Below are 23660 nucleotides of genomic sequence, written 5' to 3'. Positions count from 1 at the left end.
TTGGAAAATGGAACACATCATCTGTTACTGTATAGTTGCCAACAATCCAGTGTAATCTCATTAAGATAAGCAACTGATAACATGTTTAAAAGTGTTTTAAAATGTCATGGGAAAGGCATGGATGACCCTCTTTCTGTATTGCTAATACTGTTCTAGGTACTCTTTGTGTACTCCTCCTGCTTCACCAGTCACATGGTAATTCCTCAGTTCCAGCCAGGCACCTGGTCAGGAAAGAAGAAAATTAGATAGTTCTGCAGCCACTGGAGACCCACCAAAACCATTATGTGCAGAGAGCTTGCCAGTCTGTCTGAGAAACTAAAGAAAATAAGTTGAAAAACAATGAGAACTGCTGGGCTTGGTGTGCTAGTGTAGTGTGCATATAAAGTTGGGTGGTTACAGAGGACACGTGCAGCACCGGGCCTCGCTTCCTGCCCTTCCCGAGCAAGTGCATCTCGAGGACGGGGGTTGCATCGTTACTGAGATTGGTCCGTAGCACCTGGTACATCGTGGCATAAGGGTTTTTGGAATGAATTAACGGACACAAGTCAGTCATTATATTAGGAGCAGATTAGGAACTATTTAAAATACTACCTCAGAGTTTCGGATGTTTTTTAGAAATTAGAATTTGATTATGTGATCCCTTAAATCCGAAGAGTTTCATCAATCTAGTTGTTTTAACCTGGGGGCAGAGTGGTGTACCTGCTAGTATTTCATCTTGTTTTAATATCTTCTGTGATTTTTGTATACTTAAGCAATGAAATCTTAACTTGTTTAAGTGGTTCAAGTTTGAGTTAAATCTTGGTTATTCTAACCGTGTGTATTAATGTAAGTTCTCAGGCAGGTCAGTTCGCTGACCTGTTTATTGTTTTATCTTACTTTTTGATGTGTCACTTAAATAGTTTATGACTTTTGTGGTAAGGCTTTTAAAATATGTATTTCAGAAAAATGTATTTCGAATTTGTTTTTGGTTTATGTAAAGAAATTTTACAAATGACTTTAGGAAAATGCTATTCTTAAAAAGATTGGCAGTCTTTAGTTAGTGCTTATTGATCCAATTTTTGTGATTTTTGCCACTGCCTAAGCAAAATACTTTTGCCTCTGCAAAATCTGCCTTATATATAACCCCCACTGTAATCATCAGCCAGTGATGTAGTTCGATACCTGCAGTATAAATAGATGAGTAAGCCTAACTTTATGATTCCAGATCCGTAAGCAACAGAAAGAGCATGCCGAGCTGATTGAAGATTACCGGATCAAGCAGCAGCAGCAGCAGCAGCAGTGTGCAATGGCCCCGCCTACCGTAATGCCAGGTGTCCAGCCCCAGCCACCCCTAGTTCCAGGTGCCACCCCACCTGCCATGAGCCAGCCCAGCTTCCCCATGGTGCCACAGCAGCTGCAGCACCAGCAGCACACAGCAGTCATTTCAGGGCACACCAGCCCTGCTAGAATGCCTAGTTTACCTGGGTGGCAGCCTACCAGTGCTCCTGCCCACCTCCCCCTCAATCCTGCTAGGATTCAGCCTCCTGTTGCCCAGTTACCAATAAGAACTTGCACACCAGCACCAGGGACGGTGTCCAGTGCAAATCCACAGAGTGGACCACCACCACGGGTGGAATTTGATGACAATAACCCCTTCAGTGAAAGTTTCCAGGAACGGGAACGAAAGGAACGTTTACGAGAACAGCAGGAAAGACAACGAATCCAGCTCATGCAAGAGGTAGACAGACAGAGAGCTCTGCAGCAGGGGGTGGGGATGCAGCCGCATGGCCCGCTGCGCTCCCAGATTCCGTTCTACAGTTCTGACCTGCCTTGTGACTTCCCCCAGCCTCCCAGGCCCCTTCCGCAGTCTCCACAGCACCAACAGCAAATGGGGCAGGGCTCACAGCAGCAGACTATACAACAGGGATCTATTAATTCCCCTCCTACCCAGACTTTCATGCAAACCAATGAGCGAAGGCAGATAGGACCTCCCTCCTTTGTTCCTGATTCACCATCAATTCCTGGTGGAAGCCCAAATTTCCATTCTGTCAAGCAGGTACATGGAGGTCTTTCTGGGGCCAGCTTCCAGCAGTCCCCAGTGAGGCCTCCTTTTACACCTGCTTTACCTGCGGCACCTGCAGTAGCTACTAGCAGTCTCCCTTGTGGCCAAGACCCTGCAGCAACCCATGGACAAGGTTATCCAGGATCAGCCCAGTCCCTCATCCAGCTGTATTCTGACATAATCCCAGAAGAAAAAGGGAAAAAGAAAAGAACAAGAAAGAAGAAGAAAGATGAGGATGTGGAATCCACCAGGGCGCCGTCCACCCCTCACTCAGATATAACTGCTCCACCGACCCCAAGTATCTCAGAAACTACCTCCACGCCTACAGTGAACACACCCGGCGAGCTTCCTCCCCAAGCCGAACCTGAGTCAGCGGAGCCCGTCTGCCCATCAACTCCCAACACGGCAGCCGGCCAGCTGTGTCCAGAGTTGGAAAACAAGCTGCCCCACAGTGATTTATCACAGGGAACTCCAAATCCACAGCCTTCTGCAAACCTGGAGGCAGATAAGCTCTCCATGGAAACCCCTGCCGCCGCCGAAGAGGTCAAACTAGAGGCAGCTGAGCCGCAGCGGTGCCCGCGCCAAGATGGGCCTGAACTGGAGGGGCAGACGGGGAGCAGGGCCGAAGAAAGAGCTGTGGCTGGTCCTGTCCCCTCGGGGCAGAGTCCTCCCCAGGCGTCTGGGGCCCCTGCTGCCAAGGGAGATTCGGGCAATGAACTTCTGAAGCATCTGCTGAAAAATAAAAAATCATCTTCCCTTTTAAGTCAAAAACCTGAAGGCAGCTTTTGTTCAGAAGACGACTGTACAAAGGATAACAAACTCGTTGAGAGGCAGAACCCAGTCGAAGGATTGGTAAGTGTGCTCCCTGAAAACGACAACTTCCTTGTCTCCCCTTTGTTTTAAGTTACAGTTACAGATTAGTGCCAACCACGATATTAATTTCAACAAGGACAACTTTTTTTAAAGGACAAATTTTAATGTTATTTCTACCTCTGAGGAGCCCATGTTTTGACTCACACACCCATAAACCATATTAAGTAATAATTTGTTTACTTTTTCTTCAAAAATCAAAGACGTGTACTAATACATTTCATATGTAACACATGCCTGTCAGCTGATTATTACCACATTGAGCTGATCTAACTGAAGCAAAGAGTGAATGTCTGTGTATCTTTATTGCAAATAAGTATGCAGTTTCCATTAATCTCTTTGAAATACAGAAGATAGCTCCTGTACCCGTTAATTCTGTGGGGACTCTCAGGGGTAACCCATGTTGGGAATCCATTGCGTTCCAATGTATTAATACCTGATTTAATACAAATGGAATCTTACACTATTTTACCTTTAAGTTACTATTTTATCTTTATGGTTTCCTGTGTCTCAATATTCTGCCCTCAAAACATTGAGTTTGCTTTTTTTTTTTTTTTTGGTATAAAGAGGTTCTTTGTAAATATACCTTTACAAGATTCCATCCCCTGTGTTTCAGTGAACTTCCTTGAGATATTTCCCAAACTGGGGTTTCTGGGTTGTAAGAGTTGGTCTGCTTGAATGTTCTTGCTTCCTTATCTTTCAGAAGCTGCAGTACCATTACTGGTGTATTCATTAAGCTTTCGCTGTAGTGCTTCTCAGTTGGGATTTTACAGTTTTCATTTTTTAATTGAGTGGGGGTGAAGTGGTGTATTTTGTTCAGATTTTCAATTTTAAGGTTTGTTAATGAAGCCGTTCTTTCAGCAAGTGTTGTCTTACTCTTTGTTTTCTCCTATTTGTGTGTTGGACCATTTTGTAGAGATTGAGTACTGGCTTGATAGATTCAGGTAACTTTTGTAAACTTTAGCAGTAATATTTTTTTAGTCCTATTTGTCACCACCAAATATGCCCAGTCTCTAACCACTCTCTCCACTGCGTCTGTGTCCCTAGGAATACTGAACTACTTGGCAATCCTCTGAAGGTCTTTCTGATTTCACCTTGCCACGTGTGGCCATATGCTGCTGATTCTGCCTGTTGCTCTCCTTTCTTTTTTTACATCTGGCCAATGTCTTCTTTTCTTTTAAAATTCAGTTCTAGAATCATCTTCCCTAGACCTCTCTCAGCTCAGCCGTTCTCAGATGTGTCGGTGCCCATATGCTCACATAGCAGTTTTTATAATACCACTTGATTAGCTTCTTGAAGGGCATAGCCTGCTTCTTGAACACCTTTGTATTCTCAGTACTTAATACAGTATTAGCACATAAGAAGTACTCAGTGTATGGAATTGAAGCTAAGTCTTAATACTGATGATTGCATTATATAGAGAGGATATTATGATAGGAAAAGGAATGAGATCATATATTCATATATATATATATATATATATATATATATGTGTGTGTGTGTGTGTGTGTGTGTGTGTGTGTGTTTGGACTGTGCCACATATTCTCATATCCATTTAGGAGGGTGGCAAGGGGTCAGGTGCCTTATTACCAGGGGTAATGATGCCTTACCATATTCCAGGTGTAGGTATCCTATGCTGAGCATTTGCCCGAGATATCATTTAGTCATATGGCAGGAACACTTATTATCCCCAGTTTACAAGTGATGAAATCCCATTTACTTTCTAGCCACACTCCAGGCAAAATTACTGTGGCAGTAGTTGGATAGACCAGGTTTTCCTCCTTGGTGAGTCTGTTTCTTTACACGTAAGTTGGGGTTAGGAAAAGAGCATCTTTCCGGTTGCTGTGCAGTGAGTGGTAGAGCCTTCTTGGAAAGATTATGAGGTTACTACTCAGCCTGAATTAAGTTCATGTGTCATCACTTACCGGGATGATGGTCTGGGTGGGTTCGGCCCTTTCTGTACCTTGATTTCCTCATCTACACAGCAGGAGTAATACTATTCCCTATTATGTAGGGTTTCTGCAATCTTTAAGAGTTTAAAACACATTCTACTGGTAATGTCTGGAAAAGGTGCATACCTTTGACCTTATAATTACGTATTGAGGAATCTGGCATAAGGAATATAAAATTCTAAAATATGCAAAGATGTAACTACATGAATAACTAATGTCTTGTCTACTAATAAAAAATGAGAGAATTTAAGAGAAAGAAAATAAGTTTAGCGCAGTAGTTATTGATTAAATTATTATTTCTATAAAGCTATATCTGAATGAGATTTTTTATTTTTTTGCAACCTCTAAAATTTATGCTATATATGAATGTTTAATGTCATGGGAAACAATCTCAAGCCACTAAAATAAAAGAATACAAAGTGTGTCTATTGTGTTTTAACACAATATATGTAGGCGTAGGTAAAAGACTGAACACAGATACACTAAAATGTTAACTTTTTATCTCAGATATTTGGATAATTTTTAACCTTTGTGCTCTCCAATAATTAGAAGTATTCTTTGAAATGCAGTAATACCTGCTTTTTTGGGTAATTGTGAGGATTTGAGATAATGTCTGCAAAGCACTTAAAGTGCTTGACTCAAACATACTTAATAAGGAACTACATTATTAATCTCTTATAAGCCAATAAGAAATTCTTAGGTCCTTGCTACTCCAGGTGCAGCCTTGGGGATCAGTAGCATTGAGCTTACGTGGGAACTTTTTAAGAAACACAGAATGTTATTCTCCAGCAGAGACTTACCAATCAGAATGTGTTTTTTAATAAGATCCCACATGATTCATATGCATATGAATATGGAGACGCACACAGTTCTAGGCCTGTGGTTCTCAAAACTTTAATAGATTAGAATCACCTAAGGGGCTTGTTGAAACACAGGGCGCTGGGCCTCACTCCTAGAGTTTCTGATCTCAGTAAGTCTGGAGTGCAGCCAGGGAGTGTGCGTCTCTAACCAGCCCCACCTAAGTGGTGCTTCTTTTGCCGCTCCAGGCACTACTTTTTGAGAACCATTGATCTCGCCCTGTGGTGGGTAGTTTGAGCCTGCTTAGATCTTTTACCCTTTCTTTTTTGAGCTTAGAATGGTTTTTACATTTTCAGATGGTTGAAAAAAACGTAAAGAAGAGTAATATTTCACATCATGTGAACATTATATGAAATTCTAGTTCAGTGTCCATGAACTTAAAAAGTTTTATTGGACCACAGCCACACTTGTTCATTGATGAATGCCCTGTGGCTGCTTTGGCAGTACCAGGGCAGAGTTGAGTAGTTACGATAGGTACTGTATGGACTGCAGAGCCTGAAATACTACTATTTGGCTTTTTACAGAAAAATGTTGCCACGCATGCTTCAAGCCATTTAGAATAAAACTGGAAACTATAATCTTCAAACCCTCAAAGATTCAGTCCCGAATACATCAAAATAAGTCTAGCAACTGTAGTTACCTGTCTAGCAAAGTGTAACTGTAAAGTTTAGAAATAATGGCCCCTAAAAAAAATGCCCATATTTTTAGGTATTGATAGCAGTACCTTTAAGAACCTCTTCAAGGACTGGTTTATTCTCACTTCTTCTTAGCCACTAAGTAAAAAGAAAGGTTTTTGTTGTTGTTTTTGAAAAGGGTTTATTTGCTAGCATATACGTAGGCCCTTTCATTGCCTTTAAGTATAGAGCAGTTGTTACTCAGTCACATCTGTGATCATGAGCTAATTTGGATGACCAGTGCTGTTTGTTTTTATTGATCTGAGGCTAGCTGTTCCTCTCACTGAAGGTGCATGGGCTGTGGAACTTACCTGTTGTTTCTGCAGTCCTTGTATTTCACCCTTCCCTAAGGGGAACACAGAATAACTCCCCAAGACTGTGGTGCAGGGGCTGTTACGGCCATCTGGCTTAGAGCACGCCTTCCTCCACAGCCTCCAGAGAGCAGGGCCGCGGAGCTCTGGTCTACACTGGCACCCGCGTGCTCCTGCCTGAGGAGCAATGCTTGCTCTGAGAGGGAAAGTAGCCACACTTAAGAATTCTGCTCTTTCCACAAGCTTTGCAGCTGAACAATTTTTGTACTTGAGAATAATGTTTGAAAAGGGGATGATATTTCAGAAAACAGACCATTTGAGGCCACTGCCTTTCCTCAACTTTTAGTACCCCTGTTAGGAATATGTGTCATAGGCTGGAACTGGATTAGCATGAACTGCAAAATCCAGCATGTGAATAGTTCACTTATCTCTTAACCTTTCCAATTGTATTAGCAAACTTTGGGGGCTCAAATGCAAGGTGTTTTTGGATGTGGCAACAACCAATTGCCAAAAACAGATGGAGGAAGTGAAACCAAGAAACCTCGAAGCAAACGGGCTCAGAGGACAGGGGAGAAGGCTGCGCCTCGCTCCAAGAAAAGGAAGAAGGATGAAGAGGAGAAACAAGCTGTGTACTCCACCACCGACACCTTTACCCACCTGAAGCAGGTGAGTCGCTTGGAGCAGCTCCTTTAGAAAGTCAAGTGAGGCATCAGATGCTTTTTCAACCCTGTTAAACGGAAATTTTCTCTTTATCACCGTATTTCCTAATTTAAGTAGTTACAAGGATAAATGATGTCTCAACAAGGAGTCTAGTAGATTTCCTAATTGCAAGCAGAACTGCGCCATATCCTATTGGCACCTGAAAATGGCAGTAAGATAGCTGGAATTAGATGATCAAGGTTTACTTGTGTTCAGAAGGAGCAGCCTCAGCACCAAGAAAAACTGTCCGTGTTACTTGTGACTCTGGATGCAAGGAAATGCAGCTGCTGGTCTCCCCACAGTAAACTCTATTCTTACAGCTTTGTAGTTGTTACGGAAGGTGGGAGACAGCCACTAAGAGTGCCACTGGGGGTACCTGGCCTCCCTTCACAGCCCGATTCTTGCTGAGCAAAGATAAGGAACGTGTTTTCTTGTTAGATGCCTGGCAGCGTCCCTTTAAGACAGATAAGAATAAAGCTCATTTTTAAATATATCTCAGAGATTCTGTGGTCTCTCTCACTTATTCTAGCATTTTGATAACTTGAGATTTTTAAGTCTTGTTTTTCTCAAGCCTTATTGGACTAAGTTGCCTTTGGTCTTAGAAAAGTTGCGAAACGCTCTGTTTTGTTGACCGTGTACATTACTCTTCAATGTGTTTTTTAATAGCAGCTCTCTCTGCTCCCTCTAATGGAACCAATCATTGGAGTGAACTTTGCGCACTTTCTTCCTTATGGCAGTGGCCAATTTAATAGTGGGAGCCGACTTCTAGGAACTTTTGGCAGTGCTACCCTTGAAGGGGTTTCGGATTACTATTCTCAGTTGATCTACAAGGTATGTTTCTTCGTCAAGGTCTTACCTTGCTTCCTCTTTGGATACCATATCAGAATTGGTAGAGCTTGTCTTGTTTTTCCATCTAATCTTCCAAGTTTCATTTAAACTTTATTAGTTCAGCTAAAAGGTTGAAATTTCACTGGATGAAGAGTTTCTAACATAAACATTTGTAATTTTTTATAGGTAAGAATACAAGTAGTGAAGAACATCCATTATGTATTTCCATGGTAGAGAAAATACCTGTTTTCCTATGATCTTTATTAACTCTTAAAAATGAATCCAAATACATAGTAAATAGAATAAAAAATGTAGTTAGTAATTTTCCCCGAAAAATGAAATGAAAAAAATTGAAAAATGTATATTGTCTAATGATTTAGGTACTAATTACAACTAGACATTAATTCTTAAACTAAAATACCAAGCTAATTCAAATTTATCTTTTGGTGTTATTATTTTAGCTGTGTTTTATAATAGCCTCATTAGACATTCTTTACTTCACATCTGACTTATGTAAAATGATCTTTTTGCAAAAATATTGGAGAGTATCATCAGTTTTCTGGAGGGCTTCTCTTCTTACTTTAGTATTAAAGTCATTCTCTTGTGATGCTCCATTGATTATCATTGTCGGCTTTTCTCTTCAGTTAGAACCTGTCCTCACTCTTGTAAATGCCTTCTCTTCTGATGCAAGCTGTTCTCCAACACAACTTCATTACCTTCATGAAATCCCAGATCTTTGCCAGATTTGTAATTTCACCTTGCACTTGGTTCTCATGGTATTATTGGTAGATTCCAACAATCCCTGAGAGACTGATCAATCAACAAATGACAAATTGATGACACATGCTAAGCAGAGAGAAATGTGTGGAGGGGACTCCCATTGTTAATGATGTGGCCATTCCAGTGTTACTGCTATGACTTTGCTTCTTATAGAGGTTTTGGGCAATCTAGATTCTAATATTGAGGATATGAGTTGTAATTATAGGATTAGAGCCACACATTGTCAATTTTTTTTTATGTTGTTGTTGTTGGGGTTTTTTTTTAATAGAACGGGGGCATATCTTAATGAGAACTGAATAATGGAATTTTTGAGAACTTTTTGTAATTTATTGGTTGAATTTTAAAGCTGTCTTTCACTGGCTATAACAATGAAATTTGGAAAGAGATGTGCAAAATAGAATAATGTAACTTTGCTTCTTAATTTCAAGTACTCAAGCTGGGCCGAGTAAGCAAATGGCTGATTTGTCCATACAAGCATGAGTATTTCTTCCACCAAAAACCTCCTGGCCTTGTACATTTATTTTCCTTCTTGGTGTGTGCATTTAGGAATGAAGATGCATCTTGATGACATTTCTGTAGCCTTGCTTCCATGTGCTAAAAATTCACAGAACTAAGTTTTAGCAAGGTCATGGCATATTTGCTCTGTAGCATATAATTTAAAATTTTTTGGTCTCCTGCAGCAGAATAATTTAAGTAATCCTCCAACACCCCCTGCCTCTCTTCCTCCTACACCACCTCCTATGGCTTGTCAGAAGATGGCAAATGGTTTTGCGACAACTGAAGAACTTGCTGGAAGAGCCGGCGCATTAATGAGCCATGAAGGTATGATGATACTCCTCCAAGTCGTGCACCTTTGAAGAGTATGCCTTTGCCAGCTGTGTATGGTGAAGAGGCTATCAATTTGTGACATTCTCCCCATGTATCTGTTTTGATTAAATATATTTTTGGTTCTGTGTTTTCGCTTTTCCAGTTACCAAAAGTCTAGGACCGAAACCATTTCAGCTGCCATTCAGACCCCAGGATGACTTGTTAGCCAGAGCTGTTGCTCAAGGCCCCAAGACAGTTGATGTCCCAGCTTCACTGCCAACACCACCTCATAATAATCAGGAAGAATTAAGGTAGGGGTTCTTTTTTCTCACATTTTTAAAGTTATTATTTAGTTAGCTCACATATTTTTTTAAAAAATATGTATGTATTTAGCAGAATGTCTATAGGGATAGTGTGTAAAAACATTTAAGGGGTGAAAATTTGGTGAAGTTTTCTTTAGGACTTAGTTTGCAAAACATTCTTACTATAAAATTAGTTTGTACATTTTAAAATTCTTCGGTGGTATAGGAAGTTCAACAAATAAGTGGACATTAAGGCAATGAGAGTCTCTATGCAAAATATTTCAAGGATCATCACTCACTGATGTTTGCAGATGTCTAAAATAAAAGAGCAGCAGTTACAGATACCGGAGAATGCTTTTGGGGAAGAGAATTTAAGGACTGTCCCGTCCAGAGTTTTGTACTTCTTTGTGTCAGCTCTTTCAACCCAAGATTCTGACTGGGGAGTAGAAGATTACTACTTCCCTTAGTAGATAACCACAACCCACCTAGTTAGATCTAGGAAAGGTTCTTATGTACTTCATCAGACGATTCTCTCTTTCTTGGATAATCAGAGACATCATTTAGGTTAAGTCCCTTACTTTGCTAACGGGAAAACTATGGACCAAAAAGGAGAAGTTACTCGTCCAGATTTAGAATCCAGGTCTCCTTGCTCTCTTCTGCATCTTAACTGCTAGAAATCAGGAGCAGCTGTGGGAGGCAGCCTCCTAGGTGTGCATGTGTGGTGCCCTAAGGGTAGGGACCCACTCCACTCCCGGATTTCACGGGGACTCCCTCTGGAAGCCACTCTTGGTCTCCTCATAATGCTGCTGCTCATTTTGTCTCCATATCACAGTGCCTCCTTTGTGGGGGGAGAGTGGGAGATCCCAGGTTTGGGGGTATTCTGCACCACTAGCTTGAGACTGCACTTGCCCTCTGATCTCAGTCACCCTAGTTAACCTCTAGTTTCTTGGGCTAGACTATTCTCTTCTTCTTTTCACCGTACTTGATCAATTAGGAAAGATAAAGGCCTGTGAAGCCCTAATGACCAAGTTTTTCCCACGTTGCCGCTACGAGCAGCCCCACAGCGGGCTCTGCGGTTGTGCGTGTGGGGGTGTGCAAGATGGCTCTTTCCTTTTCTGGCTGCAGACTGTTCCCATCGTCTCGGGGATCTGGAATTTGGCAGAGGTGTGAGTATCCATCCTTTCTCTGCTGGATTGTAATCTGAACGGCTTCTTTCTTTGGCAGGTCTTTAAACTTTGATGCTGAAGTTTAGTCAGGAGGAAACCTACTGTTTAAACTGCTTAAGAGTTGAATGTGTTTCTTAGGTCTTTTTCTGAGAAATTTCTTTTTTGGCCTTGAACCTGTTCATTGGCTTCTTATGTCATTGCCATTGTCCAAGGGAACCTCCTAGTCCCACTTGTAGACAGGGCTGGGTTGGTGCAGGAAGCCCCCGCTGGTGGATTTGCACATGTTGACGTGTTATGTTTGTTCTCTCAGGATACAGGATCATGGTGGTGATCGGGACACTCCTGACAGTTTTGTTCCCTCATCCTCTCCTGAGAGTGTAGTTGGGATGGAAGTGAGCAGATACCCGGATTTGTCCTTGGTCAAAGAGGAGCCTCCGGAGCCTGTGCCGTCCCCCATCATTCCGATTCTTCCCAGCAGTGCTGGGAAAGGTAGGGAGAGTACTCAGCTGATAGATTTCTCCTGACAGTATGCCAGTTTACTAATGTTGATATTTTGAAAAGCCATTAACACTCAATCCATCTTTCCTTCCTCCCTTCTCCCCCTCTTCCCTTCCTTCTTTCCGTCTCTCCCTCCTTATTCCTTTCTCTCCCCTATTTAAGGTTTGGAATCTCGAAGGAATGACATCAAAACTGAGCCAGGCACTTTATTTTTCACACCACCTTTTGGTTCATCCCCGAATGGTCCCCGATCGGGTCTTATATCTGTGGCAATTACCCTGCATCCTACAGCTGCTGAGGTAAAGATGAAATAGCTTTTTAACATTATAAACCGTGTCCCTGTTCTTAAGGGGGTGTCAGGTGGCTTAGAGCAAGCCGTGTACAGCAGGGTCACGGCAGACAGAAGTCACAGTCAGAGCTAGGACGAACAGTCAGATGTCTGGGCTGCTTCTGAGCCCTGGAATAAGCATCCCAGGAATCTCAGCTGTAGCCGGGGCAAAATGAAGTTAGTATTCTCATGTTTCTATTAAAGGCTGTGTCCTTTAGAGAAAAACCTTTCGATAACTACACATAGAAAATGAAGCCATGAAAAAGAACTTTGTCGACCCTACAAGTTTTACAGAAGCATTGTAAATGTTCAGGTCTGCTCATACCAAGCACTAATAAATTGCTGAGAATTTTTTTCTGTCTTGATTCTATGAGGATACTGGCAACTGTACTGATGGTCCAATGATAGGACATTTTGGCCGTCGATATAACTTAGCCCTGGTGTGACAGCATTCTCGTGGGCTGTTGCAGACCTGCCCAGAGCTGGACAGAGTCTACTCACAGGAAGTTTCTGCCCAGCTGTGAAACCTGATTAAGTTTAGCTCCCTCCTTGTGGCGGTTTCCTGTAGCTAGAATACTTTCACGCTCATGCAAATACTTAACGTTACTTGGGATCCCTGTATGAGGATTTCTGTTAGGAAAGCTGGATGGGGATCCTGGTCCATTAAAATGATTTTTTTCCCCGGAGACTGTGAAGTCTAAGTGAACGTGGTTGGATTTGCTTGCATTGTCCATGTCCTGCAGATGACAGTCCCCTGAAGGACGCAGTGTGCTTCTGTGGCTCACTGTCGCCTTCGGGGGTTAACACAGTGTTCACATTTTTGTTCTAGAACATTAGCAGTGTGGTGGCTGCATTTTCCGACCTTCTCCATGTCCGAATTCCTAACAGCTATGAGGTTAGTAATGCTCCAGATGTTCCATCCATGGGTTTGGTCAGTAGCCACCGAGTAAACCCAGGTTTGGAGTGTCGACAGCATTTGTTTCTTCGCGGGCCGCCGCCAGGACCTGCAAACCCTCCCAGACTAGCCAGCTCCTACCGGCTGAAGCAGCCTGATGTGCCGTTCCCTCCAGCCAGCAATGGTGAGCTAGTTCACGTTTCCTTACCCTCAAACTCATTCTCCATTTACAAGTTAAGCTTATTCTCTTTAAAATCCCACTTTAGTTTTGAACAAGTGACAGTGTGTTGGTGTAGTCCTGGGTCACTGAACCTTCTGTGCTCTGTCTTCTGCGGTGTGATGTGACGTTAGTGGTTGGGGTGTCACCCAGGAAGTAGTAGAGCGCCAGCTCTCTGTGCAGGCTGTTGACCCTCCCGTGGATTTTGTTCCTGCATCTCCTAAGGGCCCGCCACCCTGACTGCCCTTCTTCCAGGTGCACACGCGGCTGGCAGCTGTGCTTGGGTTCCCTCATCCTTCTGTGCCTTGCACCCCCATTTCCATCTCGTTGGGCCTGTGCACTGTCTCCACCGGCCCTGCTCTTCCCAGGGATGCGCTGGCACCTTCGTATCGAGGGCAGGGCCGCCTCCTCCTCCCCTCTGCCTCTGCCCACCCCTTTGCCCCGTTCCCTCACAGTCCTGTTTCGGTCCCTCCCCTGCTCTCAGGACCTGGCAGCTCCTCACTTCTCGTCCGTGAACACTTACGGAGAGCTGCCTGTGCTGGGTTTTTGAGCTCGGCCTCCAGCTGCTCCTGCCTTACTCATTTTTCTCTGTTCTCCTTTCTGCCCCCATGTCCTGCATGGCTGATATGCTCCAAATGTGCCTTGAATTTTCTGACCACGTTTTTATCTTGGCCCCGGGACTCTCCTCAGCCCTCTGCGACTTTCCAAATCACTGAACTTACTTAAGACTCTTGTACACGTACCTCTTCGTCTTTCATAAAACATTTTTTATCATTTTAACCCTCAAACGAAAGTAGTATCCCCCACCCCACTCTCTTTGCACTGAGGGTGAATATTAGCATCATGGTGGATTGGTTTTCTCTTGTGCTCCTCGCGTACAAGCATTGTTTCCCCAGCTGCTTGAGAATAGGTGTGTCCCTCTTATGTATACTCCAGGGCCATGCATGTAATAGATGCCCTGTCACCACTGCTTAGAAGGTAAGATTTTTATTAGTAAAGAATAATACCAGGTAAGTTCAGTGCGCCATGTTCTAAGTTTTTTTAGTGCAGTTTCACACCTTGTACTACGTTGTGTTACTGGTTTATTTGAATCACTAACGGAAGTCTTCTGCATTTAGGTCTTTCGGGGTATAAGGATTCTGGCCGTGGTATCGCAGAAAGCGCAGCTCTCCGACCGCAGTGGTGCTGCCACTGCAAAGTCGTTATCCTTGGAAGCGGCGTGCGCAGGTCCTCCAGAGATCCGGCGTTTGTGAACAAGGTACTTCGGGATTCGGACGCTGGATGCTTTGCTCCTGGGTCAGGAAGAGGCCCCTTACGGTGGCTCCACGGGACACAGGTTCCAGGAAGTAGCCTCAGCATATATTTGACACATTTAGCTTAAAACCAAACAGTGACAGCAGACTGGTAAACTGAATATTATGCCTAAATAGAGTGAAATATGGATAATAAAGTTTAATTTTGTACATTTATTTTCTCTTTGGCTAAATTATATGCTAACTATTGGCAGGGAGTTACTTTCTTACTTTTAAGATAGCTACTTTCACTTTTAACATAGCATAAAACCAACAATAGGTAGATCTTGTTTTTATGAAATTTTGACTTGAGATCCCCACACCTTTCTCTTTGCTTTTCAGGATTCCCGAGAAAGCTCCCATAGAGCGGAGAAGGACATCGTCTTTTGTAGTAATAACTGCTTCGTTCTTTATGCCTCAGCCACACAAGCAAAAAACTCAGAAAGCAAGGTAAGACGAGGGTAGTCTCAGCAGTGTCTAGTGAGTGGCTTCTGTGATTTTGGGTTATGTCGATGGATAGAACAGGTTCCTAGCACCGTGTGTGCAGGATATCTCAGCCGATGCTACGCGGGCTGAGAAAGGGCAGCCTGTGCTGCTATGTCAGATAAATTCAGCCTATTTGACGAGAGGGGGGTAGACTTGAATTATATCTTAAAAGTTCAGAATTGAGTAAAACACTCATACTAATAACATCTTTAATTTTACTTAAATAATTACAAATATCTTAATTTAATTACAACAGTAAGACTTGCAACTTTTATTGATCTTACCCTGATGGGAAAACCTGCTCACAAACACGTTGTAAGTCTACTCCTCTATTTTGGGGAGAAAGCATTTTGTTCGTGTCATGGTGGAGATGGCCTGCTGTACTTGATTCTGTGTGATGTAAGTGTATCTAATGTGTGGTTGATACAGAGAAACATTTTTAACCATTTGTGTTGAAGGAAGGCTTCCCGTGCCGTGATGCCGCCAGTCATTCCTCCCTGCAGGTCACTGCTCTGCTGTCTGTTCTGGGAGAATGTTCTGGAGACTCTTATTTTTAAATAGGCAGTAGTCTCCAGTATAATGAAATCAAGCTATGTGCCAAAAAGGTTTAGACTTTAAATTAAAATATGTCGGGGCGCCTGGGTGGCTCAGGCAATTAAGCGTTTGCCTTCTGCTCAGGTCATGATCTCAGGGTCCTGGGATGGAGCCCCCACATCAGGCTGCCTGCTCAGCGGCGAGTCTGCTTCTCCCTCTCCGTCTCCCTCTGCTCCTCTCCCCTGCTTATGCTCTCTCAAAATAAATAAATAAAATCTTTTAAAAAATTAATATGTCAACTTCTATAAGAGGAGAAATTGCTTTTTTACCAGATAATTTTAAAATTTGGTGCGCAGTTCCTGCCTGCTCCTGGATTTATGTGAGGTGTGTCTTCTCAGATACCTGGTTGGGGGGGGGGGCGGTGTGAGAACAGGGGAACCTGTGGGTACCCAGACAGAAAGTCCTGGGGCTTGTCTCTGAGCTCACCTCTTCCAGCAGCTGGATCAGAGCTGGGCAGCCTCAGGGAACAGTTACGTATAATGTATCTTGATAGGGGACCACTGCCTCTTCTTTCTTCACATTTATGCCAATTAATTCAGCCTAAAACAAACAGACATGAATTTCAGAGAGTGGGGATAAGCTCAGAGAAGATTATGTTCTGAAGTTCTTATTTGGTCTAACAAAAATCAGTGTTCCGTTGTACAAATTAAACTAGCTAGCTCCTCTCTTCAGCATTGATTTTTCTGGCTTCATTATGGTTAGAGAGGAGTGTCCAAGAAGGTTTAGGAGCAGAACATTCTCCAGAGATACAGCCTTGTGGAGAAGGCCTGGGGCGGGACTCCCGACACGGCCTGGCTGTCGTCAGCCCGAGGGTGTTTGTCAGCACTGTCAGTGTTCGGTGTCTGCCTCTGCTGTGTGTGACCCCTCATGCTCACCCTGGAGACACTTTTCCTGTCCCCCACCCCGACCCGGGGCACAGGCCCGGTGACACCCTGCTGCTTGGCTTCCTGCTCTGGGACGAACTGCTCTTCTTACTCCCGTTCCCTTCTGTTGTGCAGGAATCCGCCCCTCTGTTGCCACAGTCGCCTGTGAAAGAGACGCCTTCCAAAGCATTTCATCAGTACAGTAACAACATCTCCACTCTGGATGTGCACTGCCTCCCGCAGCTCCAGGAAGAAGCTTCTCCCCCGGCATCACCCCCCATCACTTTCCCTCCGGCGTTTGAAGCAGCCAAAGTAGAGGCAAAGCCAGACGAGCTCAAAGTAACAGTCAAGTTAAAGCCTCGGCTCAGGACTGTCCACGGTGGGTTTGAAGACTGTAGGCCGATCAATAAAAAGTGGAGAGGGATGAAGTGGAAGAAGTGGAGCATTCACATCGTAATCCCCAAGGGGAGCTTCAAACCCCCTTGTGAGGACGAAATAGATGAGTTCCTGAAGAAATTGGGCACTTCCCTTAAACCTGACCCTGTGCCCAAAGACTACCGGAAGTGTTGCTTTTGTCACGAGGAGGGGGACGGACTGACGGACGGACCCGCGAGGCTGCTCAACCTTGACTTAGACCTGTGGGTCCACTTGAACTGTGCGCTGTGGTCCACAGAGGTCTATGAGACCCAGGCCGGAGCCCTGATAAACGTGGAGCTGGCGCTGAGGCGGGGCCTGCAGATGAAGTGTGTCTTCTGCCACAAGATGGGCGCCACCAGCGGATGTCACCGATTTCGGTGCACCAACATTTATCACTTTACTTGCGCCATTAAAGCACAATGCATGTTTTTTAAGGATAAAACTATGCTTTGTCCCATGCACAAACCAAAGGGAATTCATGAGCAGGAGTTAAGTTACTTCGCGGTCTTCAGACGGGTCTACGTTCAACGCGATGAGGTGCGACAGATCGCGAGCATCGTGCAGCGCGGGGAACGCGACCACACCTTCCGTGTTGGAAGCCTCATCTTCCATACGATCGGTCAGCTGCTTCCACAACAGATGCAGGCGTTCCATTCTCCTAAAGCGCTCTTCCCTGTCGGCTACGAAGCCAGCCGCTTGTACTGGAGCACACGCTACGCCAACAGGCGCTGTCGCTACCTGTGCTCCATTGAGGAGAAAGACGGGCGCCCCGTGTTCGTGATCCGAATTGTGGAGCAAGGCCATGAGGATCTTGTCCTGAGTGATTCCTCTCCTAAAGGTAAGATCCACATTCGGATGCCCTGCAGAGCCGGTTACTGAATGTTTATGTCTGTGTTTCCTTGTTTTCTCTCATTTGTTTCCTATTTTATGAAAACAGACATGGGTTTTTCATTTACAAACACAACTCTTAGCTTCTTTGTGTTACCGTACCTGCGGTCTCTGCTGTGCCGTCTTCTTGGCACTTGCTGGACTTCCTGGAAATCAGACTGTGTACCTGAGCACAGGTGATAAAGCCATTTGCAGATAAGTACTGCCTGTTGTTTGCATTGGGGACCCTCCTGATGTCAGAAGACAGGAACCGTATTTACAGCATACTGTATATGTTGTCTTTAAAGAGGATTACCAGGTATTAAACAAATTTGGAGCTAGAAATTGGGACACTTAATTTTGACTGTAGGCTGTCATTTTATTGATGCACAAAGTACCATGGAATTGCTTTTTTTAAAGTCTAGCTGTTTTTTTAAAAAAATATGAGGGGCGCCTGGGTGGCACAGCGGTTGGGCGTCTGCCTTCAGCTCAGGGCGTGATCCCGGCGTTATGGGATCGAGCCCCACATCAGGCTCTTCCGCTATGAGCCTGCTTCTTCCTCTCCCACTCCCCCTGCTTGTGTTCCCTCTCTCGCTGGCTGTCTCTATCTCTGTCGAATAAATAAATAAAATCTTAAAAAAAAAAAAAAATTATATATATATATATATATATATGAAAATGCCCTGAACATAATTCCAATGGAAATATCAATTTCATATTTTAATTTAACTCTGAGAGGAAAGAAACATACTTCTAGATACTGCTAATTGGACTAATTAGTTAAAAATGTAAAGTTATGTGCCTAGTATGAAAATGAATTAAGTTCTTATATGAATTTGTTACTTAATTAAACTTTCTTTTCCACTTTCACTGTTTAATTTCCTTAATGTAACACATTCTTTTCCCCAAAATTTCATAAAGTCTTCAAAATAAACTGCCATTTGATAAGCAGGTAATAGCAGGCTTGTTTTAGGTCACCACCTCCAGGGCTTTACTTGGAAACTGGTAAGTCTTCAAGTGGTTGGTCCATCTTTTATTTTGCTGTTTTATACTGCATCCTGTTTTCCTCTCTGTTTAGCAGAGAGCAAGTTTGTTCTAAATTGTTTTGTTTTTGTATTGGCCATATGTAGGTGTTTGGGATAAAATTTTGGAGCCCGTGGCATGTGTGAGAAAACAGTCTGAAATGCTCCAGCTTTTTCCAGCGTATCTAAAGGGAGAAGACCTGTTTGGGCTCACAGTGTCTGCAGTGGCACGGATCGCGGAGTCAGTGAGTGCCTCGGGCCACATGTGGTATCGGGATCGCCTTGGCGGTTGCACATAGCGGTCCCCAGTGTGACTGTTTTGACATGGGCTGTAATAGGATCCTCTGAGGTAGCGTTTTGCTCTCTTCGTGTGTCTCAAGGCATCTGTGATTCGTCGGGACACCTCAGTAAACGTTAACGTTCCCTCAGCGAGGTGGTTCTCTTCCAGGGTGCAGACGAGGCAGAGTGAAGGACAGGAGTGTGGTTTTGTCTTCAGGCAGTGCTGGATGGGTGAGGGGACTTTTGTCCCTTTGCTTCCTCACGTTTTCCCGCACTGACTCTGATGCCCCGGTGTTTGTAGCCACTCCCCTGCCCCCGTGCTGGGCTGTCACCAGAGGGCAGTGACTGCGGGAGCACGGGGTCTTCTCTGACCTCTCTTTGCAGTCTTTTATGATTATGAGTATGTTTGCCAGTGGGTCTGCACACGATGCTTTTGAGAAGTTGCATGATTATAAGGCATTTTTTTGAACAAGAAAAAAATCATTGATGTTTGGTGGGTTTTGTTTTGTTTTTGCTTTTTTGGAGAAGCAGAGGACTTCCCAAAAGCCACTGAGTTCTACGTCTGCTTGTTTCCTTTCGTAGAGCACTGTCTAAATGATACGTATCTTTCATGTCTGTAGAGAAATATGCTCACAAGAAATATATTCTAGAAAAGGCCTTTAACGTAAAATGATTTTACAGTTAAACCTTAACCACCTACACTCTCGGGGCGTTGAGTGTAATAACCTCATCGTAGTCAAATTGGAAGAAGTGAGAAATCAAGACACTAAAGCATAGAAATGATTTTTAATGATATTTAATTTTTAAATTCCAAATAAAGATACACAAGTTGAAAGAGCAAAGTTGTAAGTCAGTACACACAGGGTTGGGATAATCAGATCTTAAAGTCACATAAGCATGTTTGTTGACTGGCCTGTAGTTGTTCTATGGGTTAATATTATTCTTCAAGGAGCATTTGCCAGGGTTTACTATGTTCCACTTTGAAACTGAAATCTGTGTAATAACTAATATTGAAATAGATCTGAGTGCAGGCTGATTATGTTAACATAAGTTAAAAAGACCATTTTGTCCCCAGGGAATATGTTGACAAGTTATTTCCCCCAAAAGTTCAAGTTGGGCTATCCCTGGGCCTGCTCAGGATTGTCTGCAGTCTTGATCAAATAAATTAACCTTGTGTCTGTTTTGCTCCTTTTCAGCTCCCTGGGGTTGAGGCGTGTGAGAACTACACCTTTCGGTATGGCCGCAATCCTCTCATGGAACTCCCTCTTGCCGTTAACCCCACAGGCTGTGCCCGTTCCGAACCTAAAATGAGTGCCCATGTCAAGAGGTTTGTGTTAAGGTATTTTGTTTTAACTTCACATAGTACAGCCCAGGGTTTCTAGGTGTGTTTGTGGTTTTGTGCTTGATTTGTCTGCTGCTTACAAACCCTGCTGTCTCTGGCTGTGGCTGTGCCGACCACATCAGAGAACTCGCCCTGTGGCTCTGCTAGGCGGCTTTCCATGTATGTTCCTGTCAGTAAGAATTTGAATCAGCTTGGCTTTGGGCGTGATTCGGAGATATCTTCAGTTTTCCTTTTATTTTTTCCTGTTGACATGCCATTGCGTGCAGGCCTCACACCCTGAACAGCACCAGCACTTCCAAGTCCTTTCAGAGCACGGTCACGGGGGAGCTGAACGCTCCGTACAGTAAGCAGTTTGTCCACTCCAAGTCCTCGCAGTACCGGAAGATGAAGACCGAGTGGAAGTCCAACGTCTATCTGGCCCGGTCTCGTATCCAGGTGAGGGAGTGGTCTGTCCTCGGAGAGAGGAGACGCAGGACGGGGTCTAGCGGTCGGGAGATACTGGCGTCCATATGTGAAGAAGGATCTCACATGGCTGCAGGATTAGAATCACGTTTTTAAAATCCTGTCACGTCTTGTTAGTTTGTAACACTGTTGATTGACTGCGTCTCCTTGAGCATGGAAGCTCTTCTTCCCCAGCGGGAAGACCTCTGGAATTCACATCTTTGCATCTCAGTGAGCGCTCATGGGAAGCAGATAGCACTGTATTTTGCACTCACTGGATTTGTGGAGTGTTCAATAGAGCTATTTCAAATTCTTGTGAAAAATACAAATGAAAATATTTTCAAAAGGTGCTCCAGTGTGGGGAGTTCTCTTTTGGATGCCATCTTTTCTGACAGCTCTCTATTTTCTGGTGCATAGATTGTAGAATACGTTATAGATCGAGCCCTCTGTAGGGGAAGCATTTAAATGTACATCTGTAGTCCATACTTGCTGAGCTGTAGACCTGAAGAGCCCAGTGCCTGGTCAGCATCTCCCCTTGGATGTCCCAGGATGGAAGTATAAAGCTCACTTTGCCAAACATTTCAGTCCCTCAGCCCAGTCATCCTGAGTGTTGTCCCCATCCATGAGTTGTGTACCTTGGCCCCCGTATGCCCAGAGCCAGAGCCCCCTCAAGTTCTGTTGCCTTTCCCCTCAGAAGAGGGGTCTGAAATCCACGGTCTGGCAATGCCACCCTGTTTGCACGTGCCACTGCGCGTTTGGGCACCATGGGCGTGCCTGCCAGCTTCCTCCCACCGAGTCCCACTCACACCCACTGTGGTCCCTTCAGAATAAAAATCTGATCTACATTCCGTTGTCTATACTCATTCCGATTCTTGTTCCTTTGTTGGAACGTTTCCCTCCTCTTGGGAAGATTGTAGTATTTTCTTGTTAGTTTTGATAGTTGGACATTTTATAAAAAATATGCCTAGGTTTGGGTCATTTTCTTTTTTATTGCTTTCCTTACTTGATGACCCTTTTTGACCTGGAGCATTGTGCCTTCCGTCTGAGAAATGTTTCTGCATTAATTCTTTTGCAAGTTCCTACCTCTCTTTCTGTCTGTTTGAACCTCTAGACAAAGTCGGACTCATGAGATCTGGGCTCTCCCAGGGTGGACCCCAGACTTCAGCTGGGACCTGCTAAGGCGTGCCTTTCAGTCTGGCCCCTGCGGTGGGGCCCCCAGATGACCAGTGCGAACACAGATGGGAACTTTCTCTCCCCCTCCTGGTTTTGGTTCCCTTGTCCTTGTTCTGTGACTTCTATTTTATCTGCTGATCTTTCTTTTGTTAAAAAAAAAATAAGAGCTCTTTCTGCTCTTTTTATCTGATACCGTGCTTTTAAATTACAAATATGATATCTTTCTTATGTTTCTGCTGTTGCATCAAGAATGGAGCCTCTCCAGGGGCGCCTGGGTAGCGCAGTCGTTAAAGCGTCTGCCTTCGGCTCAGGGCGTGATCCCTGCGTTCCGGGATCGAGTCCCGCATCGGGCTCCTCCGCTGGGAGCCTGCTTCTTCCTCTCTCACTCGCCTGCTGTGTTCCCTCTCTCACTGGCTGTCTCTCTGTCACATAAATAAATAAAATCTTTAAAAAAAAAAAAAAAAAAAAGAAGAATGGAGCCTCTCCAGTTCCTGGGGGATCCAGTGGTCTGCTCCTGCTGGTGTGTCTTTCTCACCTGCTGCATCAGTTACTTGTCATTTTAAACGTTCCCAAGTAGCTTGTTCACTCGTTACCGTTCCTGTTTCTCAGTATCACTTTTATTCCCTTTCGGTCATTTCAGTGATTTCTTAACCCCCGTGTTCAGTGTGTTCCATGCCACTGTCCTGACCGTGCAGACGCGTCTGTGCACGGATGTTCCAGTGGACTCGTCCCCATACGCTGTTCTGCAGTCTTTCTCGCTACACCTCAGAGAATCCTCTAGAGCAGCCGAGGTGGCTCTGGTTCATTCATTCTCCTTAACAGCTGGGTGACGTTCCCTGATGTCAATGAGCTATAATTAAGTGAACCGCTCCACAACTGGTGGACGTTTGTTCTGTTCACGGTTTTTCCCAGAACAGCATTGCCATCAGTATCTTGTACAAATACCGCCATGTATTGGTAGACTCACTCCTTTGGAGAATTTTCCCACCAGTGAGATTACTGTGTGAAAGTGTGTACATACTTTCCACCTTAGCAGAACGTGTTGGTTTTCCAGAAAGGCTGTCATTGCACATTTCTTCCTGTGTTTAGGAGACTGTCTCTCTTCTTTTCCCATTTGTCGTGCTGCCGCCCTCTCATATTTCCGCCAGCCTGATACTGCTTCCTTCCCTGCAGTTTCTAACCGCTGACGAAGGGCAGCTTGCAGCTTGGATTTGCTCTTCTATGAATTACATGCTCATCCGTTGCCCGTTTTCCAGCTCGTAAGAACCCGTGCTCATAGATGTACTCCCCCAACCAAACACCCTCTGCCGACTAGGAAGTATGGTGTCTTTTTCTTATAAAAGTTTTAATGTTGCATAGTCAGATGTACATAGCATTCTATAGCTTCTAGTCTTGGTTAAGATGGTAGATTTAATTGTATACGTAGCGTCTTGGATTTCTTGATTTCAGAAATTGTAAGTGTTTAAGACTATTTTCTTCCATTGACTAACTCGTTGACGCACCATTTAGTAAATAACCTTTCCTGTTGCACTGAATCATGACACCAGTGTACTACGATGAAACTGTTAAACATTAAATCTTCACATATGCGTCGATCTACTTGGATTCTCTGTTCTTTTCCGCTGATCTTGTCTGTTCTTCGACCAAGCTATATTGAT

At 44.0% G+C, this 23660-nt stretch overlaps 1 protein-coding gene across 33 annotated transcripts in view; it reads left to right on the top strand.

The window, feature by feature from the left end:
- KMT2C (lysine methyltransferase 2C) overlaps positions 1-23660 on the top strand; it is a 272539-nt gene that overhangs the window by 242967 nt on the left and 5912 nt on the right. For 18 of the 33 annotated variants that reach the window (XM_048212977.2, XM_048212974.2, XM_048212973.2 and 15 more), the window contains 14 exons: positions 1205-2893; positions 7160-7372; positions 8072-8236; positions 9694-9835; positions 9984-10131; positions 11599-11777; positions 11949-12085; positions 12944-13193; positions 14345-14484; positions 14861-14968; positions 16597-17716; positions 18876-19012; positions 20243-20385; positions 20655-20823. In XM_048212977.2, coding sequence (XP_048068934.2) covers positions 1205-2893; positions 7160-7372; positions 8072-8236; positions 9694-9835; positions 9984-10131; positions 11599-11777; positions 11949-12085; positions 12944-13193; positions 14345-14484; positions 14861-14968; positions 16597-17716; positions 18876-19012; positions 20243-20385; positions 20655-20823 — 4740 coding nt within the window. The remainder of the gene's footprint in view (positions 1-1204; positions 2894-7159; positions 7373-8071; positions 8237-9693; positions 9836-9983; positions 10132-11598; positions 11778-11948; positions 12086-12943; positions 13194-14344; positions 14485-14860; positions 14969-16596; positions 17717-18875; positions 19013-20242; positions 20386-20654; positions 20824-23660) is intronic. The other 15 variants (XM_057304569.1, XM_048212999.2, XM_048212996.2 and 12 more) reach the window with 10 other exon arrangements.

The sequence above is a fragment of the Ursus arctos genome, unplaced genomic scaffold, assembly GCF_023065955.2.
Source record: "Ursus arctos isolate Adak ecotype North America unplaced genomic scaffold, UrsArc2.0 scaffold_3, whole genome shotgun sequence".
NCBI lineage: Eukaryota > Metazoa > Chordata > Mammalia > Carnivora > Ursidae > Ursus > Ursus arctos.
The sequence above is the reverse complement of the archived record's forward strand: the minus strand, read 5'-3'. Positions and strand labels throughout refer to the sequence as shown.